The following is a 26,418-nucleotide window of genomic DNA, read 5'->3' as shown; positions in this document are numbered from 1 at the left end:
ATTTTGAAAAGAACCCCCAAGAGGTACCCAGGTCTTGTTTTGTGGGTGTGGCTTGAAATTCGTTTCACCCCTAAGACGTACGTACCAATTCCAAAACAACACGTTATCTCCTCCTGTCATATTTTTTTGGCTCAATTCCCTAAAAGATACCGTAAAAGCTCTCGCTGTGGAACTTTTGAGGCTGAACACCTTAAGAGGTACCAAAACTGCTTTTTAACCCCCCTAAAAAGTACGAGGTATGGGAGCCTCCCGGGGGGAGTGCTGTACGTCAGCTCGCGCTTATATACGTGCAGAGCGAGAGGGTAGACGAACATTGTGAATTTTGAATAAACTTGTGAATTTGCGAAGAACTGGGTATGTCGAGTCTAGGCAGTACAGTTTTCAACTTTCGATTCGACAAGTGATAGTTCGTGAGAATAATGTCGGGCCCCGTCCACACTACACTAGGAACTTGAAAATGGAGGTTTTACTCTGAAAACGCATCAAATGTTTTCCGTCCACACTACGCCTAAGGAACTTGAAAACGCAGGTTTCACTCTGAGAAGGCATCGAATGTTCTACGTTCACACTACGCCGGAAGAATTTGAAAACGAAACAATCACCGATCATATTGGATTTGTGTTTGAGGAAACTCGTTCAGGGAAATCACATGATTATCGTGAAGCAATGGTTTTCGAAAAGCCCCTTTTTTTCAAAAATTAAAGTTTTTCTTCCACACGAAAACAAAAAGCAGGCGTTTAAAAATTCCTCCAGTTTGAAGAGCGTTTTCGAAAAGCTACGTTTTTGTGACAGATTAGTGTGGACGGAAGGCCTAACCATAGAAAAAATAAAGCTGCGTTTTCAAATTTCTCCGGCGTCGGGTTGACGCGCTACCTTATAGTAAAATTCTTTAGAATAACGCAACGTTTATGTAACGCAACTGTACGCGTTATCTACTAGCGTACATCATTAACCATTAGTTTTATATATTTGAAATTAGAAAAGTAAATGAGACTTGCCTATAAGTTGAAGTTTGATTTGAATTCTGTCCATCACCACGCACGAGGGGATTATATAAGATAGCACTGCGCCTACGCGGACTTAGATTTTAAAGCACTTACCACGTGTGCAGTGGAGAAACTCCCAGTGAAACAAGGGGGAGGGATTGAATTTGGAGGGCATGTAATCTCTCAATGCCTAAAAAGGCTACTAATCATTGCAAGCCAGTTAGAATGGGTCAGCTGAGGAGTTCTTCTTAAAGCTTTTCGCTTTTATTTCTAACTCTGTGGTGAAATAAGGCAGCGTGGTCGAGTGGTTAGGGCACCGGACTTGTAGTCTGGAGGTCGCGGGTTCAAGTCCCGCCCTGACTACTAAGCTGGTGTTGTTTCTCGGTAGACCTCAGTTCAACTCCTCGGCCACGTTTGTAAATAGCCAACTGTTCTGCCTCCTGTCAGTTTGGATTTTTAACCACGTTATGTTCATTTACATCATTTTTTTTTCCATTGGCCCTGTAAAGCCCCATTGGGGGAGTGGTCAATGAAGATATTTATTTCTATTTTAATTTTAAATAACAGGTTTTGTTGTTGTTGTTGCTGTCGGTGACGTCGTCCGTTGACTCAGATATATTGCCTCTCATGTTTGTTTACATTTGCATGAAAGGTTGCGCGGGAATAACCCGAGCAAAACGATCAAATTTTAGCCTGAATGTTCACCCAGCTGAATATTCGTAGCTTGCGTTGCAGCCGGTCGTGTCATAAAATCCCCGATATAGTACTATACTGATATGAAGTTTATATGAAATAATTCATATATGAACTGCGGTTGTAGATGAAAGTGAAGAATGATCATCGCAGTTAATTTTCCAATTTAAGCAACTGGAAAGAAGAAGCCTGAAAAAATCAGGGCTTCAACGGGATTCGAGCCCATGACCTCCGCGATACCGGTGCGATGTTCTACCAACTGAGCTATGAAGCCACACATTGGGAGCGAGGCCAGTTAATTGAGTTCATATCTTCCCGTGAGGAGTGAAATGATATGAAGTTTATATGAAATAATTCATTTCACTCCTCACGGGAAGATATGAACTCAATTAACTGGCCTCGCTCCCAATGTGTGGCTTCATAGCTCAGTTGGTAGAGCATCGCACCGGTATCGCGGAGGTCATGGGTTCGAATCCCGTTGAAGCCCTGATTTTTTCAGGCTTCTTCTTTCCAGTTGCTTAAATTGGAAAATTAACTGCGATGATCATTCTTCACTTTCATAGTACTATACTGGCGGTTTAGACTGTCTGCGACGCAGGCTAAATATTCGACGACAGTATTTTAACGTTCCTTTCAAATTTGAACCTAAAAAAGTGGCCAGGTTTCGCCTTAAATTGTTAGCTCTTCCTCAGCACGGCTTCAAATTTCTTTCTTCGCGTCTACATATGTATCTATAGGGAAAAAGGAAACACACTGAATTTGCAAGCACTCACTGTACAGCTTCTGTGTTTTCAGCCGAAAGAGCATTACACTCAGCCGTGAGACAACTGCACTCACTGTTCAATCTCTAAGAACTGAGATTCCCCCGTCTCCGATCAGGCTGCCTTGTAGGGTACAATGAAGCCAGTTTGCAGCAGGGTTAGACCATAGATACTTTGAATTTTCTTCAATTTTTGTCCTTTGGAAGTCGAGCCGCTCTCGTTCTCCAGCAGTTCGATCGGGGGTACTGAAGTAGACCAGAAGATCAGCTAGCGCTACTGGCATGATTTGGTCATCGCCTCTGTAATTTTCATCATGAAGCCTAAACCTTCCAGGCAAGTCTCGTCGGCTGTTTGCGAAACTGGAAAAAGGCAAACAAACAAACAAACAAGAAAGGGGCCACAGATGGTAACTCGCCCTACGATAGCATCTTAACCACACTTCCACAGCTGTCAACTCTTAGGAACTTGCGTAAATGTTGACTTGTAGCTCATGGGTTCTAATGCTTGGAGTTGACTCCATCGTACAGGATGCCACGTACACACGAAGGAACCACAGACCAGACGGTAGCCGTCCGCACAGTGTTTGCATTGACGGTCAACTGAATCAGTGAAAGGCTTTGCTTTGTTCCTTCTACTAACTATGATGCAAGCGTACGTTATGCTAGTTCACGGCGTACCCGCGAACATAGAACTGGTGGGTCTAGAGCAAGTTGGCAAGAAACTGAGACTTGATACAGAAACTCTTTTAGTTTTCCACAGGAAAAGAAAGGGTGACAAAAGACATAACACTTGAAGAGTGTCACCCGAACTTTCTAGTCCATGAATCATCATTCACAGTACAGTATTGAGATTTTAATAATGGTTCTTACGTGAAGGGTGCTTACTGGGAAATTTTAGCCTGACGCGCGAAAACTGGACCCAAGTCTTTCTCCCAAACACGACGTCCAGTGAACGAAAGAAACCTGGGACCAAACCAGAATCAGAGGAACCAACATGGCGGCGTGTCACATCAGAAAAAACCTTACTGCTTTGAGGCAATTTCCTCGCGTTGCTTTGAATAACATCAGAGATTTGCCGGAGGCTTTTAAACCGGTAGGTGTTTTTCAATCCCCTGAAGTTTAACTTTTTCACAAATCATTTAAAATTTAGAGGATTTTAGAGTTATTTGTACAGTGATTAGTGTACAAATATAAGCTGCAGCGTTACTGAATGCTAACATCCATGAACAAACCTTGCTCCAGATCTGCGTGGTTTCAGTATAGATCTTCTGTGGGAATGAATGGGAACACTTTCTGCGTAAGCCCTCTTTACACCAAGCATCTGCTTTATGCCACTTGTACCGTTGCAAGAAAAAAGTTGCGAAAAGCTTTAAGCTCGCAGCAGCACTAAGATTGGTAACTCTACCTGACAAATAGGGGCGTCTTCAGGACATATAGGGGCGTCTGACATATAGGGGCGCTATATCAAAATGCCAAAAGTTTATGATTACCTCTGCATGGTTAATGTGTGACACTGCTAATAAATGGTTTAAAATGACAGCTTAGGACTTATTAGAAAAAAAAAAGTGTTAAAATTACAGCTTTTGACTTCTAGCGACTACAGGGGAAGGAAAAGACTAATAATAAATTGGTTCGCTGAGCTGAGGTTCAAAGAATGGAGGTGTCGAGAAATCTAGATCCACTGTAACAAAGGCTTTCTTTGTCAAAATTTTATAAGTTTCAATATGAATAATTCTGAGTACTTTTCAGGATTTCATAATTCTTAAGAGATTCATAAATGGCTGAAGTCTCCTACATGTATTGCGACTCAAGTTCAGTAAACTTTAATTTGAAAAGGGCGATCTGTTTCTGAAATTGTCACAGAATTGTTACAAACAACTTACGCCACACACGGATCTGGGCTGTTATGTTTTGGCGAATTCATGGATGCTTCATGTTTTCAAAATTGATTAATCTATCGGGTAGTCTCCTTCGCAGCCGTTATTGCGAAGGAATCTATGTTGTATCAATCATGGGAAAAATAGAATAGATCGTTTTCAATGTCAAGCAATAAAAAAATAAATAAAACGCCATACAGTGGATAAAGTCAAGAAACACAAAGAAAATCATTATTTTTCCTAGGGTTAGGTCTTTGCGTGTTCCCAAACTTAAGACATTTGTGTAAATGTTTCGCAGAAATTTACAGTGCCCACAGTATGGAAACTCCATGTTGGATTACCTTTGGATGACCTGACATATTGGAACATCTGACAAATAGGGGCATCTGACAAATAGGGGCATCTGACATATAGGGGTATCTGACAAATAGGGGCATCTGACAAATTGGGGCATCTGACAAATAGGGGCATCTGACATATACAGTAGGGACGTCTGACATATAGGGGCATCTGGCAAATAGGAGCGTGAGACATTAGGGATGTCAGTTTTTAAGAGTTGATAGTACATCCTAGTTTCTTTCTACAAATGTATGCTGTTGCCATTCATTATCTTTTGAAGTTGAACACTCTCGTTAGCGGACAGCTCTTCTTACTACTGCCCTCACAAAACCCTGTTTGAACACCCATACAAACTCTGTATTGAGTCATTCCCACCAACGGACATTCTTGTATGCAGCCGCGATGCTTTTATGTGAAAAGTCTCTCATTTATATCACACACACCTTCCAGCTACTGTATTTAGCTAGTGCTCACCCATATTACATTTGAAACTGAGACAATCAGTTGACCACGAAGGTAATCCAACACAGCGTTTCCATACTGTGAGCTCTGTAAATTTCTGCAAAACATTTATACAAATGTCTTAAGTTTGGGCAAATGCAAAGACCTAACCCTAGGAAAAATACTGATCTTCTTTATCCACAAGTACTGTATGGTGTTTCATTTATTTTTTATTGTGTGACATTGGAAAGGATCTATTGTATTTTTCCTGTGATAGAGACGATGTAGATTCCTTTGCAATAACAGCTGCGAAGGAGACTATGCGATAGATTAATCAATTTTGAAAACATGAAGCATCCATGAATTTGCCAATTTGAAAACATAACAGCCCAGATCCGCGCATGGCGTAAGTTGTTTGTAACAATTCTGTGACAATTTCAGAAACAGATCGCCCTTTTCAAATTAAAGTTAACTGAACTTGGGTTGCAATACATGTAGGAGACTTCAACCATTTATCAATCTCTTAAGAATTATGAAATCCTGAAAAATATTCCGAATTACTCATATTGAAAGTTATAAAATTTTGACAAAGAAAGCCTTCGTTACAGTGGATCTAGATTTCTCGACACCTCCATTCTTTGAACCTCAACTCAGCGAACCAATTTATTATTAGTCTTTTCCTTTCCCTAATAGTTGCTAGAAATCAAAAGCTGTCATTTTAATAACCCTTTTTTTAGTAGTGCGACACATTAAACGTGATTAAACGTGCAGAGGTACAATGTAATCATAAACTTTTGGTATTTTGCTATAGCACCCCTATATGTCAGACGCCCCTGTATGTCAGATGCCCCTATTTGTCAGGTAGCATTACCAACGCCGTTCTGCAGCAGGACTCTGACAGAGTGTCCCCAATAGGGTTCTTCAATCCCGCTGTCCCGACGGGAATTTTCCCATGATCCTGTAATCCCGACGGCTTCTATCGGCTGATCCGGATCCCAGTCATATTTTCCCAAGTCTTCACCTCAGCAGAAAAGATACTTGAAGTCTAGGTCCTGATTCCCTCCCAACAGACCTAAGCACTGACTGTTAGGTTCAGTTGGCTGTATTTCTCTTCACTAAAACGATAGTCTTGTTCACTTGTTTTTCATGTCTAGTTTTAAATAGATCGTTTTCACTGTCACGCAATAAAAAAATAAATCGAAAACCATTCATTGGAAAAAGCTATGAAATTATGATGTTATAGAAGATAACTAAATAAGCCACTTCTCCAAGTTTTAGGCCTGTGCATTTCCCCAAACTTCAGATATTCGTTGAAATGTTTCACAGATATTTACAGAGCCCAGTATGTTGGTGTATCTCCGTGGTACACCAATAGGGCGGCCGGAAATAGTGTAAACATCTGGAACTTACTTTGGCTATCTAGACAACTGATTATCAGGACTGATCAAACAAGCATTTACATAAGCACTTTTCCTAATGCTCTAACTCCTAAAAGGCTCAAAATCATGGTATAAGTATATATATTTTTCGACAAACTCGATCATAGCCTTGTGTCACGCACCTCCATTACCCTGAAATTCAAAATGCTCTGGATTCTAAACGAAGCACACTATTGAGCTGTAAAATTGTAAACAGATATAAATGTACCGCCTCTTGTGCCTGATTAGGATAAAAACTTTGGTGCCTCTTTAGTTTTGGATTTTAGAAAGTGATGACGTCACATGAAAACGATCTATTAGTTGTGTCGGTGAGAAAGGTCATTTTAGGATCTTTAATAGCTCTTTTCTTTTCTTTTCATTTTTTACCTATTTTCTGTTTTGCCCCTTTTGTTTTGCAACGCCTACCTTCCGGATCACTGCAATCCCTGAAAAAACTTGTCTTTTGGGGATGATAGCAATCAAAGAAGAGCATCACAAGCATATATCACAGCATGCCACGGTAAACTCACAGGTCACACATAATGGGAAGTCACCCTCAATCACAACTCAGAGGACAGTTTTCTCACTGACAATTTTTCAGCCATTGGAACAGTCATCTGGAAATTGTACAATATCGAGTATGTTTTTGCTTAACAGAGTACTGAAACTTGTACTCTTTTCGAGCCTGGTGTAACCTGTACTGCATGTTTCTGCTCAAAATGATTACATTAATCACCAGTGGCCAAAGTGTACTAGAGAAGGAGAAGGAGTTTTATAAAATTAAAGTCTGTATGGATATCAAATTCGAGCAAATTGGCCAATGAGAATGGAATACTAAAAAAAAAAACAATCAGATTTCGAGGCTTTTTCAAACTAACCAATCACATTGCAGGAAAATGAAAGAAAAAAGTCATTGTTTGGCAAATTTTGGTATTGACCAAAATCTTTTAGTTCTTGTATTTTGGCTAGAAATTGTGCAATTTTAAAACGCATGTAATAAAGTGCAAACTGAACTCAGTGGAGTGCAATTTTGGTCTGAAATCATACAAATCTGTGATTTCAAATTGAATTTATGCTGTATGCTTGTTTGACTTTGAAATCACACGTATGATTTCAGACCAAATTGCACTCTACTCAGTTCAATTACCATTTTTAACGGTCTGATGCGTACATGTACTTAAGAGTATGTGTCAGAGTATTGAATTGTGGAAAAAGTGGATGTACATGTAAAGTTGTGTTACAAGTTGACTAGGTCATTGTTCGGCTAACTCTGACGTAACTAAGAGGGCAGCTTGATTTTCTTTGTACATTTTTGTTTGCGGAATTCCTGAGTTTTGGTCTCTTGAAAGTCACAATTCACAATTCATACAGTGTACCTTGTAAAATTGCTAATCCTGTGTCCCAGTCATAATTACAATCCCGAATCTCGTCCTCCTTTTCCTTAAAAATCCTGAACCCCGGCCTTCATATAAGCCTAATCCCAGATTGCAAAAAACCCATTGGGGACCCTCTGTAACCGAGATGCCACCCTAAAAAAAAAAATTGAAATCCGAGAGATCACCCATTTTACCTTCATTCTACCCTTGACTTGACATTGTAAAGATCATGTTCATAAAAGTATTACTTTGATATATTCAAAAAGTCTTCTCAAAAATTATATTTGTTCTAATTAAATTTGTATTCTTGTCACTCTACATTTCTGGGAATTTGGAAACACAAAAGGTTAAAAGACCAAAACAATGCCTCTAGACAAGAATGTTATTAATGCAGTAAGTGACAACTTTAGCTTCGGTTGAAGTAGTGATATTTCCATATTGTAGATGTAAAAGTCTATTTAAAACTTGTCCGTAGTGTGGTTTTGTTTTATTCATGGACACCTTTGATTCCAGAGCTTCCTGTGACTGGAAGCCTGTGTCATGAACCTAAAGGATGATATCTTTTTTTCTAAGCCATTGTTACCCTCCATTTCATCAGTGGAATCTCCTTGATGTTTATTCCTTACCATTTCAAACCATTAAAAGATATATGTTTGTATGAAGAATAGAAATTTACCATATATGTGATATATGTCACCCTGTTTGTTTTGAGATGTTGCATAAAAAAAAAAGGTTCTTTATTGGTATCTACCTAGAATATGCAAATAATGAAATGCAATGTGGGCCAAAAAACTTCAGGGAATCGGAACGAGGTAATTTTTTAGTCTTCTCAAAGGGCCATTTGCTTTAGAACCCCACTGTGGAGTTCATGTGATCTCTCACCCACCCTACACAGAGGTAATGCATTAACAAAGTTAACCCTTGTTCTGTAAAATGATCTTTAAGTGCATTTTCGTATTCACTATTACTGGTATGTCTGACAGACAAAAATATTGAGATATCTCAGATCTGATGGATGTTTTTTTGATAAAGAACCAACAATGTGCTTAATAATTATTGTAACCATAGTAGTCCTCCATCCATTTAAATTGGCATGTACATGTACTAACAACTGAATCATGCAACTAAGATTGTATGTAGCAGATAATGATCTTTATTAATTGATCATAGCCAAGAATTGAGTTGTGTCAAGTCATGCAAGTCATGTTGCATTGAGTTGCTTTTGGCACTTTCAAGCATTTTCACCTTCTTGGATCAAGTTTGTTTGTCATTTAGCAGCTGTTCATATCAGTTTGTTTACCTTAGTTACATTAATGGCTTGGCTACATGTTTTGAAGCCAATAAATCAGCACAGAATTTTTCAAAGCAGAAATTCCCCTTCCATATTATTTTATTAAATTTATGAAACAATTCCTTTTCTAAACTATCAACTGTTTAGTTTACATTGTCTTGTGGGACAAAATCAAAACGCCTCAAGTAAGTACATTTACTGCCAAATACTACTACAGGAATTTATGCGCTGAAATTAAAATCTGCGAAAACTTTTTTTTAGCCCATCTTATTTCTTACCAACCACTTCCATCCACATAGATATGCAAATTTGATATTTCACAGTAGAAAATGTATTGTTTACATCAAGTGTTTCCCTCAAAGTTGCCACAGGTACTAGGGCATTCTCATGACAATTAGAAACTTTTTCTTCATTTTATTCAAAAGGAACACCGTAAAGGTCGAGGTAGAGGATCTGGACGGGGAAAAACTTCTGGGCGTGGTCATAAAGGACAGGGTCAAAGAGACACAAAACCCAGGCTTGGATTTGAAGGAGGAAATACACCGTTCTATATTCGGGTTCCTAAGCATGGTTTTAAAAATGTGTAAGTACGATCTTAAAGTCATTTTTTTTTAGTGCAAGTTTGTTGGGAAAATTGCAAATAATAGGTGATTTCCATGTTGCTATTTGCCCCTGATTCAAAACATGTTCTATAATATTTAGTAAGCCATTAGTTTTGACTTACCTAAAAATGATCAAAATATGAGTAAGAGTTATTTACTTTTCATTAGATGGGTTCTGAAGTAGGACTCGTTTTGGAATAGACTTTAGACCTGTATAAAATTGGAAATGACCGTCTGGGGATTTTGTCACAAGTACATGTATGCATATTTACCAACCTTTCTGGTTCACTGGCTTCAGGTTTCTATTGTGGGACTGCCATGATTTTCAAAGAAAACCCAACCATAATTGCAGATATCTGAAGACATTCTGAAGATTTCTGACTTCAGATGTTTTGAACATTTCCTGTTTTGTTAAACAATCCCATTGCCATTACTTTTCCCTTGAGAATTTAAAGAAGTGGACCATTATTTTCATGTCCTTTTTTTTTCTTACGTTGGTTCGACTCTACACAGTTTTTGTCGAAATTGTGTTATTTAAATAAGATTGTAATAGCTCTATAAGATTCTTTAGCTAGGTGCAAGAAATGAATTCCAATTATTGGTTTGTGGACATGAGCAAGCATGAGATTGACGTTTTCAACCTGCTGGCTCGAGATCTCACTCCTGAGATGTGAGAGTTGACAGGTATACCGTTATTACCTGTAGACGTCACCCATGAAGGCACTGAATGAGTCAGATATCAAGTTCACCAAGTTCAATCATAAATTATCACCCTTATTACACTTAGAATGTGTTTTGCTTTCAAAAACCTACAGGTACAAGAAGATCTATTCACCTTTAAACTTAAACCGGCTGCAGTTCTTTGTAGACAGTGGACGCATTAATCCCAAAGAACCAATCACGATGTTTCACCTTTGGAGATCTGGAGCAATCGCTGGGAGAATAAAGGATGGTGTTACGTTATTAGGAGGGGTAAGCTCTTCATCTTTTTTCATTACAATGAGTTTCACAAAACCCAGGTATGAGGGTCACAAGGTACGAGGGAAGGGTTTGCCAAGTTTCTGTTTCAAGCACAACTTTTAACAAACTTTGTGTGTCCCATATACTTTTCATGATAAATTTATTACAAATTCACAAATCCCGTTTGTCTTTTAGTTACTTTTCGTTCACCATGGACTTATTTTTGCCCTCATCATGTATAATAACATTATGCATAAACCCCTTTGCTACCCTCCTGTATGACTGTTTACTAGTGCTAAGAGCAGTGGTACAATCATATTTTTACAATAACTGCAGAAATTCTCGCAAGCTCATTGGCTAATTTTCATTGTCAGTATGTGGACAGACTCGTGAATTTCTAATTTATGCCATGCGGCAACAGGCGAGAACAGACAATTTGAGAATTTGTTAAGTTGTACCCCAGATTGAGAAGACCCAGTTTTATACCCTGCCTGGGGTCATTGTGTGGTGTTCTTGGGCAAGAGAATTTTCTCTGACAGTGCATCTCTCTACCTTAAGTAAAAATGGGTACTGCTAATGACTGCTGGGAGGTAACCTTGTATTGGATTAATATTGTATCCAGGGGGAGTACAAATTTTTCTAGTCCCTCTATACTGGTTACAAAAATAGGATATAAAGCCCTGGCCAAACGGATTCGCAAGTAGACGCTATTTGAAAACTTGGGTCTACTTGCGGTTCCATTTGGCCAGGCCTTGCTCTTGCGTTTATTTGCAATGACTTGCGCTCAGTTTGGTCGAGATGGAATTTGAATGCAAGTCAACGAAAGTTTTTCGCCGTTTGGCCATCCAACCCAAGTCAACACAAGTTGAGTGACGTCCATTCTCTGTTAAAGCAACCTATTAGCCAATGAAATACAGGCATGTAGCCTTGAAATGTTTTTCTTGCGTGTACTTGCGAGTACACTTGAGAGTCCATTAATGTTTGCCAAACAGCGCAAGTCTCCACCCAAGTTCAACTTGCGGCTACTTGCGACTTGCAAGTCCGTTTGGCCATGGCCGGCTTAAGCAGTGGCATGATGGGCCAGGGGGTTTGAACACAAACCTCTCTCCACGCAAAAGTAGATACGGTGACTGCTTTCTTGGGATTTGCTCATTCTTCCTGTCACACATGCTAAGGGTACCTACAATGGACTGACTTTTTTTTTTCTGGGGAGGGGAAGGGGGGGGGGGGGGGGGGAGGAAGAGCCACACCTTTACTCTTTAAGTTTTCATATCCAGGAATTGGAGTTTAGTGTCACGAGCCATCTCACTCCTCCAGTTCCATTAGAAGGCTGAACTGCGAATATCTTGTGACAATATACATGTATCATGCCACATGCCTTGAAACTATTAGTTCTTTGGGTAAATGACCCTCAATTTTCTCTGAGGGGAATTATTGGAAAACGAAACTCACTGTTGCTGTAGGGGCCAATCATGCTGTCCTTTGCTACCATCAATCAATACATTTTTCTGTGTACTCAAAATCTCCACATAACAGTTTACCATGTGAGCTCGAGATGGATTGTAATTACCAAAAACCAAAAAAATATTAACGTGTGCCATCCGTGACATGGCTACCTTAAATTAATGATAGCTTGCCTGTTTACTGAAACTGAACATGTTGCGTGACAGGGTATGACTTGGTTCCAGGCCAAACTTGATATCGAAGTTAGCAGAGCGTCGAAAACAGCCATAAAAGCCATCGAGCGACAGGGTGGAAAAATCACTTGTGGTTATTATAACAAACTGGGTCTACGCCTCTTACTCAAACCAGAGAAGTTTGAAGGGCGCAGGATCCCAAGAAGAGCTCGCCCACCCAGGAAGTTAATGGAATATTACACAAGCGTAGAAAACAGAGGCTATTTGGCAGATCCTGTTGAACTTGAAAATGCCAGACTACAAACTTACAAGCTTGAAAATGAAGTGGATTAGTGCTTAACATACATTGCTACTGTTTCAGTAGTGCTGTTTGGTCGATTACTCGAAAGTGATTAAAAGTTATTAAAGAAAATTGTGCAGTTTTGTCCAAAAAGTTAGCGTTTTCCTCTCTTTCGACCGCAAATTCTTTGGTTTAAAGAATTAAGTTTGGGGGTGGGGTGGTAGGGAGGTTGCGTTTTGCTAGAATGTTCAGTTTTCCATGCGTTGTAAACTTGTAATACTCATTCTGTACAGGAAGTGTCACACAGTCTTAAATGCCATCATGTGTCGGTGGTGCAAGGTTCATTATATTTATTATAAGAATTGTTTTTCTTACAATTTTTAGAATTATAAAGGGAAGAAGTATTTAGGCAAGCTGGTGTGATTAATGAATTTAATTACATGTGAATAGTGTGATAAAGTGTCCGGATTTGTATGTGTTTCTCGTATTATTCTCCATTGTTTCCCCGAAAGTCGTTACTTTCGAGCGTCCGTTCTTTCGCGGCTAATAACCATTAAGCTTAGTAGCTTCTTTTGGGATGTTTTTTCATTACGCAACGTATCGGTTCTCTAGTACGAGCTCGTCGCGGTGTGTAAACTCGTCTCTATATATATTTCCTTAGCGTTGTCTTAAATATTTACATATGAACTAAATCGCGTACTACAAAGGTCCTTGATCGTCAGTTCAAAATCTGATAAGTGTGTTAAACAACCCTAAGGTATCTTTTGCAATTTATGGACTGAAATAAAGTCAGCTAAGTAAGAGAGCGATTACGAACTATGCGGAACACAAAATAATTTCGACATGTCCTGTAATATTTCACAACCTTTTCCAAAACAACCCACATTGACAAGTTGCTTGACAGCTTTAATTTGTAGATCAAGCTTTGCCGATCACAGTTCTGAGAATCCTTGGCGTTCTGTTATAATTATTCCACGAAAGTAGACAAGAGGTCAGAATATATCTAATATCACTTCGTGATTGCTCAGTATTATCAGGTTAATAAAAGCCATATCCTGTTACAAGACTTCACTGTTGTTTTAAGGCGTTTTCAATTCCCAACCCATTTCGTGTTCGGCTTACAATCATGGATATAAAAACCTTGCTAAACAGTCTTCATGAAGAGGTATCCTGTTCTGTGTGTATGACCACATTCACAGATCCAAAACAGCTGCCATGTTTACACAGTTTTTGTCTTCACTGCTTGAACGGGATTCTACGAACGAGTGGCCGCCATGATGTCATAACCTGCCCAGAATGTAGAAGAGAGAGTAGAGTCCCTAGCAATGGAAACCTGAAGGATCTGCCGACCAACTTTCGCATCAACAGTCTCCTAGATGTGTTGGCAATCAAAGAGTGTAACACTACGGCAGTCAAATGTGGAAACTGCGACAAAAAGAGCTCCCAGAGTTTGTACTGCTTCCAGTGTTGTGCATTCTGGTGTGACGATTGTATCACTGGGCACAACATAATACGAGCTAATAAAGAACACCGGGTGCTGGCGATTAAAGACTTCCAAGATCAAGACATAGAGGAAGTGTTAAAAAGACCAGCGTTCTGTAGAAAGCCAGGACACGAAAAGAAAGAACTGGAATTCTTTTGTAAGATCTGTGAAGTTTCTGCTTGCAACGCTTGTGCCTTGACAGATCACGAAGGTCACGCCAAGATGTTTTTGGAAGAAGCCGTAAATGAACGCAAGTTACAAGTGAAATCTGCGATTGAATCTCAGAAAGAAAGAGTGCAAGTGAAGAAAAATGAAATCACTAAACTTGATGAAAAGTGTGCTAAAATTCAGGAACACGCCGCCAACGTGAAAAGAAGCGTGGAGCAGTTCGCCGAGACAATATTTCAAGTGATCGATGGGAAGAAGCAGGAGATCATTAACGAAGTTGAGAACCAGGCGAAAAAATCCCTTCAACGTCTTGAAACAAAAAAGAGCGAGATTGAAGATGAGGTGGAAATGTCCGAAGCAACACTGAACAAAGCTGAAACATTTCTGAAACGAAGCGGCAGCGCCGAAATCATGCAGCCGAACAAGCTTCTAAACAAAATATTTCAGGAGGAAGTTGGCCAAGAAAACTCAACCGGTCGTGACGGGGTAAACTTTCTCGTGTTTGATTTCGTGAAAAATCAAACTTTTCTCGAGAATGTAAACGCTGAAAACATTGGCTCCTTCAAACGCTTTCTTACTAGACCGCATCTGTCAACTGCCGATGGAAAAGGAATCGATGAAGCGTTTGTCGGTCTTGAAGCAGAGTTTGTTTTGACAACAAGAAATGCTGAAGCAGAACAATATTATGACGAGCGTGACTGTGTAACAGTGGAAATCAGAAATCATCAAAGCCATGTTTGTGCAACTAAAGCACGAGTCCGAGATAACAAAGATGGCAACTACAAAGTCAGCTATCTTGCCAAAGAAACTGGACAATTTGAATTATCAGTGAAGGTGAATGAAGAATATGTCCGTGGCAGCCCCTTTGCTGTGGAGGTCAAACCCAGGCAGTTCAGACCTGTTTTTTCATTTGGACAGCGAGGCTCAGCTCCTGGAAAGCTACGGGATCCCTGGGGAGTAGCAGTGAATGAACGTAATGAAATTGCAGTGACTGATAAGGGTAACAACAGAATTCAGGTATTTAGTAGTGATGGAACTTACTTAAGATCGTTTGGTAGGTTTGGTGATAAACAGGGAGAATTAAACTTTCCTGCTGGGATAGCTTTTGATATAAAGAATGAGAGTATTTTAGTGGTGCAAGGTTTAAACCACCGCGTTCAATTGTTCAGTGAGCAGGGTGAGCACCTGAACCAATTTGGTGGCAAAGGAAATCTTGATCACCTGCTAAGGAATCCACATGGCTTGTCTGTTGACTGTGACGGAAATATTATTGTTGCAGATTCAAGTAACAAACTAGTTAAGATCTTTTCTCAAAGCGGCCAGCTTTTGCACAAAATTGGCGGGGACGGCTCTTTTACCTTTCCCATCCACTGTGTCCAATATGACAAATATCTTATAGTGTCAGACAGTAATAACCATTGTATCAAAGTGCACGATAGAGATGGCAATTTTCAGTATAAATTTGGAAAGAAGGGAGAGGGGGGCGGGGAGTTCAATGAACCTTGTTGCTTGTCAATTAACAAGGCAGGACACCTGATGGTTTGTGATGCAATGAATCACAGAGTTCAGGTGTTTGAACTGAATGGAAAGTTTATCACAAAGTTTGGAACAAAAGGCAGCGGTATAGGAGAGTTTAATCGCCCAGTCTCTACAGCAGTTCTCAGTGATGGTAGGATAGTTGTGACTGATTCTGATAATAATCGAATCCAGATTTTTCAGTAGAAATGATATATACTCACCTATGAGATAATATGAATAACTTATGTCATGATTCAGATTTCTTTCATTTGATGATACTAAGAACATGTTTTAATGAATATTTCTGACCATGTTAATTGCCTTGCTAGAGGCAATATTAGTCTTGATTAAACAAGTTTGGTTTTAATTGATTATCTTGTTAGACTTGGGTCTGAATATTAACTTAAGGAAGTAAAATGTTGGTATTTACGTTTTAAATTACATCCAGAACCTCTCCGTTGAGTAGAAATACAGTTGATAAATATAATGAAATGTTGATTTCATTTCATAGTTTTAGTTTCACATGTAGAGTAAACTGAGTTACAAAAAAAAAAGGCTAGGGGACTAAAAAATCTTGAATTATTTTGTCACCGAGGTACAATGTAGCTTAAAAGATTAAATTGTTAATGTTATTGGTAGCTTAAAAGATTAGCTTGTAAATAGTAGTTTGTTCTGAATTACCTTTTCCACAAGAAGTTTACATTTTGTATTGCTGTAATTAAACACTGCAGTTTTATGCATTGTATTACATTTGTCCGATTACGTGACAACTTAGCTGCTATTATATACACATTTGTAACGTCTGATAAGACAAGTTTTATAATAAATATTTTTATTCAACATTTTGGTGAGAGTTAATAATGACACATAGCATTGTGGTAGGGGTTTGGTGTGCAACAACTTAGTTGAATAATTTTGATTCCTGAATTTCTTCGCCTTATATCGAGCCCAATATAAAAAGGAAACCCAGGTTTAACTAACGATATAGTCTTGAACGTGAACTTTATAGCTTCCATCCTTAAAATTTTAATACAATATGAACTTATTACAATTTTTGTGAGTAACAAGCTTTAAAATCAAAAGCGACGAGGAGTATAGAAAAGCAGAAATGCTTGAGGTATTAAATAGACCCGCCTATCAATGGCTTGCATTTTTAATGGCTTTACTGTTGTTTCACATTTCAATTGGATTATATTCTTTTAGGTAATTATCAGTAAAATGTGTTGAAAAGAACTCTAGTAGAACGAACCCCCTTTATAAAGGACAACTACGAAATTCATTGCATCGAGGTTCAACTGAGCTCCTACTGTAAAATGGATTTGAGCTGAATTATTTTCAGTAAAAAAGCGTTCAATTTTTACCTTCTTATTCACTTCCTCTCCGCGTACTTTCCTATAGTCTGATGCTTACTTGAACCATGTAAGCGATGTACTTCCAAAATATGGTGCTTTCGATTCAATTTGTTTCCTCATAATTGTTTTGACTGGCTTCACAAATGTCACGCTTACTCTTGTTATTTCTTACTCTTATGTCACGTTTTTGTAGTACCATACACTCATGTCACGCACTAGCTATATTCACTTACTTGCATGTCACGTCTTATAATACCACACACTTACTTACGCTTTTTTCCATTCCTATGTCATGTCAATCTCATGCATTAATGCCAATTTAATAGTAACTAAGCGGCGAAGGCACCGCAAACCACCTCTCCACTTCACCTGAATATACCCATTCGCAGGCATGCAAATACGTTTCTGAGTTAATCATGGATAGGGACGTGATATGGTTAACACTTACACCAGCTTTTCAGTGTTACGTGCACAGATGCTTTCCACGTGCTATATAACCTGGCTTACGCAAAAAAAAAATGTAAGCACAACGGACTTCTTTACGGTCGAGCTCGACTTTTAGTCATTAAAACGGATTTATTGGACATCAAACAAAGGCTAGGAATATCAAGAAGTCATTCTGTGAGAGATAAATCGACTGTGTCAAATGTTTGCATCTTTCGAGTATTAACTAAGCGGTAGCGGCCAAATTTTACCGGAAGTCACTATCGAGAGCCGAGCGACTACACTAAAATCGTTTAAATTATTATCCCGTTAATCGCGGAACATGCAAAGTCCACAATCTTCTTTATTCATTTCAGGTCAGTAATTATCATGTATTCTTACACTCCGCATGCCACTGCTGGCCCTTGATTGGTCAGTTTGAATAGCAGGTTCCACGTTCAACCTCCGCCAATTCGATACAAAACCTATCACCGATGCCGCGTTACCAACTTGGTCAGATCTGTTTTCCATTTCTCACTCGTTCACTGTGATCTCTCATTTCAATTTTTTTTGGTTTTACTTTGACGCCTAAGGGAGAAAGGAGAGGGCAGGGCACCCAAAAAAGTTCTATATGGGGAGGCTACTTTTCGAGTTCCCAAACTGTTTCACCGTTTAAAAAACAATTATTGGACTATCGACAGAGAAGCAGTAACCCTTTGTTATCCTTCAACAGAAAATACCCCCAACATAAAAGTAATACGGAGCCTCCCAATCAAATCAGCAACAGAAATCTCTGAAGCAGTAAAAGTGCAACCGAAACAACAAATACCAAGAGTTGGACGTTTTAAATGAGACAAATATTTTATTGCATTTTACGTCTACAGTAAGATTTGGGGGACTTTTTTTCGCGTTAGTTTTTTTCCTAGTTTTTATTTTACTTTTTTCTGTTGTATAGGGGGTGCGGCGGTGAGGGGTTTATAAAATGTAACGGTGGATTAGGTCACTTGATGTGTTAAGACCAATCGGAAATCACAAAATATTTATAGATAACTGATAATTCATCTTCAAAAATATTGACTCGCAGACTTTTGCATGGCTCTGGAAACTTTTGTCACACAACCATGGACGTCAAAAAATGTTACATCATTGGAAAGCACCTTTGAACCTCTTTAATAGACACTACAGGAGCAGAGCTGCGTGTCCGTTCTAAGATGTCCGGGAACAAGTTGGACCGTCCTTCGTTGAGACTGAGGACCTCATGGTCAGCGCGCTGGAATCCGGATCAAGTGTTCCGGATTCGAGCCCTGAGCGGGATCATCGTGTTGTGTACTTTACTTTCACACTGTCTTTCCCCACCCAGATGTATAAATGGCTATCGGCAAATTTAATGGAGAGGAAACCAAATTGCCCATACAGGAGGGAAAAGGAGACTCCAGGGGGCAAAAAACATAACATTTGAAGAGTGTCATCCGAAAATTTTTGAATAAAAATGGCATTTTCCGCATGCATTTTATCCTTAAAATTATTGCAGTGACAATTGTAGTCAATGAGACTGCATTGGGACAAGCTGATTTTCCCAGAATTGTCTTCTTTGCTATGTATGCCCAATGGTAAATTAATTAATAAGTCGCGTTTTAGTAAGCCAGTCGAACAGTCAGTCAGTCAGACAGTCAGTCGCTCGGTCAGTCAATCAGTCAATGAGTCAATAAATTATTACAAACAGTGACATTGACGCTTTTGGGCACTCTAGTCAAACAGGCTTTAATTTTTTATCCAAGTCACTGACTAGCCGCAAAACCATAGCGACAAAGCAGTGAGGAGCGCCGGATCTGTGAATGGAAATAGAAATAGTTGTAGGCAGGAGTCATAATCGGGATGTAGGCCAATTTCGCTAAGCTACAGGGGGTGCCGGGGGGGGGGGGTATTCCCATGAGGACAGGAGTGCTCGTCAGAAATTTTGAAAAGAACCCCCAAGAGGTACCCAGATCCTGTTTTGTGGGTGTGGCTTGAAATTTGTTTCACCCCTAAGACGTACGTACCAATTCCAAAACAACACATTATCTCCTTCTGTCATATATTTTTTCTTTCTTTCTTTCTTTCTTTCTTTTCTTTTTTTTTTTTTTTGGCGCAATACCTTAAAAGATACCGTAAAAGCTCCCGCTGTGGAGCTTTTGAGGCTGAACACCCTAAGAAGAAGCAAAACCGCTTTGTAACCCCTAAAAGGTACGACGAGATATGGGACTCCCCCGGGGTGAGTGCTGCGCGTTGGCTTGCGATTTTTCACATTCAGAGCGAGAGGGTAGACGAAAATTGTGATCTTTGAATAAACTTGTGAATTTCGGTCGGATCTGCTGAGTCTTGGCAGTACAGTTTTCAACTTTCGACAAGTGATAGTTCGTGACAATCATGTCAGGCCCCGTTCATGCTTCGCCGGAGGAACTTGAAAACGGAGGCATCAAATGTTTTACGTTCACACTACGCCGGAGGAATTTGAAAATACAAGAATCATTGACCATATTGGATTTGTGTTTGAGGAAAGCCCGGTCAGGGAAATCACATGATTATCGTGAAGCCATGGTTTTCGAAAAGCACCGTTTTCAAAAAGTTTTCTTCCACACGAAAACAAAAAGCAGGCGTTCTAAAATTCCTCCGTTACGTTATTGTGACGGATTAGTGTAGACGGAAGGCCTAACCGAAGAAAAACTAAAGCTGTGTTTTCAAATTTCTCCGGCGTCGTGTGAACGGGCTGTCTTATTGTAACATTCTTTAGAATAACGCAACGTTTATGTAAAGCAACTGTACGCGCCATCTACTAGCGTACATAATTAACCATTTGATTTACATCATTTGAAATTCAAAAATTAAACGAGACTTGCTTTTTGGTTGAAGTTGGATTGGAATTCTATCCATCACCACGCACTAAGGGACTGCATGAGATAACATCGCGCCTGCGCAAACTCAAATTTTAAAGCACTTACCATGTGTTCAGTGGAGACACTCCCAGTGAAATAAGGAGGAGGGATTGAAGTGATAAGGTATGTAATCTCTCAATGCCTAAAAAAGCCCACTAACCATTGCAAGCCAGTTCCTTTTCACGCTTTTCGCTTTTATATTTCTAACTCTGTGGTAAAATAAGGCAGCGTGACAGTGTGGGTAGGGCACTGGACTTGAAATCCGGAGGTCGTGGGTTCAAGTCCCGCCCTGACTACTAAGCTGGTGTTGTTTCGCGGTAGACCTCAGTTCAACTCCTCGGCCGCGTTTGTAAATAGCCAACTGGTCTGCCTCTTGTCAGTTGAGATTTTTAACCTCGTCACGTTCATTTGCATCATTTGTTTCATCATTTATTTCCATTGGCCCTGAAAAGCCCCATTTGGGGAGTGGTCGATGAAGATATTTATATTTTTGTTTTAATCTTAAGCAACAGGTTTTGTTGCTGTTGTTGCTGTCGGTGACGCCGTTCGTTGACTCAGATATTTTGCGTCTTTTGTTTACATTTGCATGAAAGGTTGCGCGGGAATAACCTGGGCATAACGATCAAATTTTAGGCTGAATGTTCACTCAATAGTATATTAGAGGACAGTGTTTTATCGTTTTTTTTTCAAATTTGAACCTAAAAAAGTGGCCAGGCTTCGCCTGAAATTTTTAGCTCTTCCTCAGCACGGCTTCAAATTTCTTTCTACGCCTCTATATAGATCTAGAGGGAAAAAAAGAAACACACTGGATTTGCAAGCACTTACTGTACAGTTCCTGTGTTTTCAGTCGAAAGAGCATTACACTCAGCTGTGAGACAATTGCACTCACTGTTCAATCTCTGAGAACTGAGATTCCCCCGTCTGTGATCAGTACGAAAGCCAAGGAAGGACTTCCGACTTCGCACTTCCGACTTCCGACTTCCGACTTCTGACTTCTGAGTTCCGACTTCCAACTTCCGACTTCCGACTTCGCACTTCCGACTTCCGGCTGCCAACTTTCGACTTCCGACTCCCGACTTCCGACTTCCGACTTCCGACTATCGACTTCCGACTTCTGACTTCTGAGTTCCGACTTCCGACTTCCGACCTCTGACTTCTGAGTTCCGACTTCCGACTTCCGATTTTCGACTTCCGACTTCCGACTTCCGACTTCTGACTTCTGAGTTCCGACTTCCGACTTCCGACTTCCTACTTCCTACTTCAAACTTTAAAATTTAAAGGACTAATTTTCGACGTACAAGTTATTTACCTGGAGATCGAGTCCATTTTAATCAAATCAGAATCGTGTAGACTCTTATTCTTAGGCATCGTAGCTTGATTAAGAATGAGTTTGAATACAATGTTTATCACCGCTGTTTGTGTTATATTCTTAGCCAAATCAGACGTCAGGTTTCGGGTCAGATTTCAATATTTGTATTATTATGTCTCGGTAAGTTAGTGTTAACTTAGTTCGTATTTGGGGTCAAATTATTGCCTTAAACCAAACAATTCCAGCTGAAGTGAACACGAGATATCCGAAATTTATGCCCCTGAGCGAGATGATGAGCATCCCCGTCTCTTTCAAAAAGGAGTTCCTCTCCACCCCGAACACTATTTCTGAGGTAATGTAACGCAATACGCAGTTAAGAATTCATAATTCTGTTGTTTAAAAGAGCTCGGTCACGCGGTGAGACTATTCACTAAGCAATCGCTCTTCATAAGAATAGACTATTCACAAGACTATTCACTTTGAAATCATATCTGTCAAAATTCAATTGTTTTTCACTGCCACCCAATGAGAAACAGATCGCACAACGAGATATGTTGTTATTATTTACATCATAAGCCGACGGACCATTATATTCTTAAAAGGGGGAGGTGGGGGTCGGAAGTCGGATGTCTGAAGTCGGAAGTCGGAAGTCGGAACTCAGAAGTCCGAAGTCGCAGCACAGAAGTCGGAGGTCGGAAATCGGAAGTCCCTCCTCGGCTTTCGTAATGGTCGAACCCTGCTGCAAACTGGCTTTATTGAACCCTACAAGGCAGCCTGATCTACGAAAGCCGAGGAGGGACTTCCGACTTCCGACTTCCGCTTTCCGACTTCCGACTTCCGACTTCCGACTTCCGATCCCCACCTCCCCCTTTTAAGAATATAATGGTCCGTCGGCTTATGATGTAAATAATAACAACATATCTCGTTGTGCGATCTGTTTCTCATTGGGTGGCAGTGAAAAACAATTGAATTTTGACAGATATGATTTCAAAGTGAATAGTCTATTCTTGTGAATAGCGATTGCTTAGTGAATAGTCTCACCGCGTGACCGAGCTCTTTTAAACAACAGAATTATGAATTCTTAACTGCGTATTGCGTTACATTACCTCAGAAATAGTGTTCGGGGTGGAGAGGAACTCCCTTTTGAAAGAGACGGGGATGCTCATCATCTCGCTCAGGGGCATAAATTTCGGATATCTCGTGTTCACTTCAGCTGGAATTGTTTGGTTTAAGGCAATAATTTGACCCCAAATACGAACTAAGTTAACACTAACTTACCGAGACATAATAATACAAATATTGAAATCTGACCCGAAACCTGACGTCTGATTTGGCTAAGAATATAACACAAACAGCGGTGATAAACATTGTATTCAAACTCATTCTTAATCAAGCTACGATGCCTAAGAATAAGAGTCTATACGATTCTGATTTGATTAAAATGGACTCGATCTCCAGGTAAATAACTTGTACGTCGAAAATCAGTCCTTTAAATTTTAAAGCTGGAAGTCGGAAGTCGGAAGTTGGAAGTCAGAAGTCAGAAGTCGGAAGTCGGAAGTCGGAAGTCGAAAATCGGAAGTCGCAAGTCGGAAGTCGGAACTCAGAAGTCAGAAGTCGGAAGTCGGAAGTCGGAAGTCGGAACTCAGAAGTCAGAAGTCGGAAGTCGATAGTCGGAAGTCAGAAGTCGGAAGTCAGAAGTCGGAAGTCGGAAGTCGGAAGTCGAAACTTGGAAGTCGGAACTCAGAAGTCAGATGTCGGAAGACGGAAGTTGGAAGTAGGAACTCAGAAGTCAGAAGTCGGAAGTCGGAAGTCGGAAGTCCCTCCTTGGCTCTCGTAGTGAGAGAGTGTCCCCAATAGGGTTCTTCAATCCCGCCATCCCGACCGGAATTTTACCTCAATCCCGTAATCCCGACGGTTTCTATCGGTTAATCCCGATCCCGGTCATATTTTCCGAAGTCCTTACCTCAACAGAAAAGATCCTCGAAGTCTAGGTCCTGATTCCCTCCCAACAGACCTAAGCACTGACTATTAGGTTCAATTAGCTGTATCTCTCTGCACTAAAACGATTATCTCGTTTATATGTTTTTCATGTCTAGTTTTAAATGAGTTGTGTCAGTGATTCAGTCATTTTTATGATCTTTTATAGCTCGTTTCTTTTCTTTTCATTTTTTCTTTTTCTTTTCTATTTTGCCTGTTTTGTTTTGCAACCCCTATCTTCCGGATCACTGCGATCACTGCGATCCCTGAAAGACTTGTCTGTTGGGGATGATAGCAATCAAAGAGAAGCATCATAAGCATATATCAGAGCATGCCACTGTAAACTCACAGTTCACCACACATAATGAGAAGTCACTGTCAATCGCAACTCAGAGGACAGTTTTCTCATGGACAATTTTTCAGCCATTGCAACAATCATCTGGAAATTGTACCATATCGAGTATGTTTTTGCTTAACAGAGTCCTGAAACTTATACTCTTTTCAAGCCTGGTTTAACCTGTACTGCATGTTTCGGCTCAAAAGGATAATTTTTTTATCACCAATGACCGAAGCATTTTACAGAAGGTTGTATGGAGTTATATAAAATTTGAATGATAACTATTTCTATTTTTTTCCTTTAAAAATTTACTGTAAAGTTTTGAAACCTGTCTAAGCAGCGTCCTTTTTTATGTCGTCCTGGTGCTTCTGTAAGGACTGTCAGCCATTTGTGAACAGTGAGAGATTTCGGTTTTTAGTACATCCATTTTGAAATCACCGGTTATCCTTGAAATCTGATTGGCTCTCATCAGCAGAGTGATTTATTCACAAATCACACTTGACTGTCTATTTTTTGCTCAACAGTGTAAACTGCATCTTCTTCCTGGCCAATGAGAATGGAATACTAAAACAAAACAATCAGATTTCAAGGCTTTTTCAAAATAACCAATCACATTGCAGTAAAATGAAAGGAAAAAAGCCATTGTTTGGCAAATTTTGGTACTGACCAAAATCTTGTAGTTCTTGTATTTCGGCTATTAAATTCTGCAATTTTAAAACGGATGTAATAAAGTGGCAACTGAACTGAGTGGCGTGCAATTTTGGTCTGAAATCATTATTGTGATTTGAAATCGAACCCGCTGTTGCACACTGTTTGGCCATGGCTTAAGCAGTGGCATGATGGGCCAGGAGGTTTGGACACAAACCTCTCTCCACGCAAAAGTAGATACGGTGCCTGCTTTCTTGGGATTTGCTCATACATCCTGTCACACATGCTAAGAGTACCTAGAATGAGCTGGCATTTTTTTTTCTGGGGGGGGGGGGGGGGGAAGAAGAGCCACACCTTTACTCTATTCATACTCCAGGAATTGGAGTTTAGCGTCATAACTAATGAGCCATCTCACTCCTCCAATCCCATTAGAAGATTGAACTACGAATATCTTGTGACAATATACATGTATCAGGCCATGTGCCTTGGAACTATTAGTTCCTTGGGGAAATGACCCTCAATCTTCTCTGAGGCGAATTTTTGGAAAACAAAACTCACTGTTGCTCTAGGGACCAATCATGCTGTCGTTAGCTGCCATGAATCCAGATATTTTTCTGTGTACTCAAAACCTCAAAATAACAGTTTACCATCTAAGTTTGATGTGAATTTAAATTAACAAAAAAGATATTATTATTAGTATTAACGTGTGCCATCCGTGACATAGCTACCTTAAAGTAATAATAGCATGCCTGTGTCCTGAAATTGAACATGTTTCGTAACAGGGTACGACTTGGTTCCGGGCCAAACTTGATATCGAAGTTAGCATAGCGTTGAAAACAGCCATAAAAGCCATCGAACGACAGGGTGGAAAAATCACTTGTGGTTATTATAACAAACTGGGTCTACGCCTCTTACTCAAACCAGAGAAGTCATTGAGAAGTTTGAAGGGCGCAAGATCCCAAGAAGAGCTCGTCCACCCAGGAAGTTAATGGAATATTACACAAGCGTAGAAAACAGAGGCTATTTGGCAGATCCTGTTGAACTTGAAAATGCCAGACTACAAACTTACAAGCTTAAAAATGAAGTGGATTAGTGCTTAGCATACTTTGCCACTGTTTAAGTATAAGTAATGCTGTGTTTAAAATGTGTTTGGTCGACTACTCTAAAGTGATTAAAAGTTGTTAAAAAAAAATTGTGTAGTTTTGTACCAAAAATTAGCGTTTTCCTCTCTTTTGACCGCAAATTCTCTGGTTTAGAGAATTAAATTGGGGGTGGGGTGGTAGGGAGGGTGCGTTTTAGTAGAATGTTCAGTTTTCCATGCGTTGTGATACTCGTTTTATTCTGGAGGTGTCATACAGTCTTAAATGCCATTATGTGTCTGTAGTGTAACGTTCATTATATTTATTATAAGAATTGTTTTCTTACAATTTTTAGGATGTTTGTAAAGGGAAGAAGTTCAAAGCCTAGCTGGCGTGATTGATGAATTTAACTACAAGTGAATAGCGTGACCAACTGTTCAGATTTGTATATGTTACACGTATCATTCTCCATTGTTTCCCCGAAAATTCATCTGAAGTCGTTACTCTTGGGGCGTCCGTTCTTTCGCGGTTGATAATCATTAAGCTTAGTAG

General features: G+C 39.7%; 2 protein-coding genes across 3 annotated transcripts; both read left to right on the top strand.

Annotated features, from left to right (window-relative positions):
• Positions 1 to 3,396: 3,396 nt before the first annotated feature.
• Positions 3,397 to 25,910, top strand: LOC110069285 (large ribosomal subunit protein uL15m-like). 2 transcript variants are annotated; one of them, XM_089279869.1, is made up of 4 exons: positions 3,397 to 3,532; positions 9,607 to 9,764; positions 10,599 to 10,755; positions 25,570 to 25,910. In XM_089279869.1, exons 1-4 carry the CDS (start codon positions 3,434 to 3,436, stop codon positions 25,774 to 25,776), a joined length of 621 nt encoding a protein of 206 aa, XP_089135995.1. In that variant the 5' UTR covers positions 3,397 to 3,433; the 3' UTR covers positions 25,777 to 25,910. The 2 variants fall into 2 exon arrangements, with proteins under 2 accessions (XP_089135995.1, XP_089135994.1); XM_089279868.1 differs by lacking the exon at positions 25,570 to 25,910 and adding an exon at positions 12,414 to 13,726.
• On the top strand, positions 13,787 to 16,669 carry LOC149097143 (E3 ubiquitin-protein ligase TRIM71-like). The gene has a single exon (XM_089279867.1). It carries the CDS (start codon positions 13,787 to 13,789, stop codon positions 16,031 to 16,033), a length of 2,247 nt encoding a protein of 748 aa, XP_089135993.1. The 3' UTR covers positions 16,034 to 16,669.
• Positions 25,911 to 26,418: the final 508 nt, after the last annotated feature.

The sequence above is a fragment of the Orbicella faveolata genome, unplaced genomic scaffold (assembly GCF_042242905.1).
Source record: "Orbicella faveolata isolate gen_17 unplaced genomic scaffold, um_ofav_v1 contig_47, whole genome shotgun sequence".
Classification (NCBI taxonomy): domain Eukaryota; kingdom Metazoa; phylum Cnidaria; class Anthozoa; order Scleractinia; family Merulinidae; genus Orbicella; species Orbicella faveolata.
The sequence above is the reverse complement of the archived record's forward strand: the minus strand, read 5'-3'. Positions and strand labels throughout refer to the sequence as shown.

Bases quoted from the DNA above. Each gene is read 5' to 3' on its own strand.
- LOC149097143 (XM_089279867.1), top strand. From the start codon at position 13,787: ATGGATATAAAAACCTTGCTAAACAGTCTTCATGAAGAGGTATCCTGT.
- LOC110069285 (XM_089279868.1), top strand. From the start codon at position 3,434: ATGGCGGCGTGTCACATCAGAAAAAACCTTACTGCTTTGAGGCAATTT. The intron at 3,533-9,606 runs GTAGGTGTTTTT...TTTATTCAAAAG, and splicing joins TGCCGGAGGCTTTTAAACCG to GAACACCGTAAAGGTCGAGG. The intron at 10,756-12,413 runs GTAAGCTCTTCA...GTTGCGTGACAG, and splicing joins GTGTTACGTTATTAGGAGGG to GGTATGACTTGGTTCCAGGC.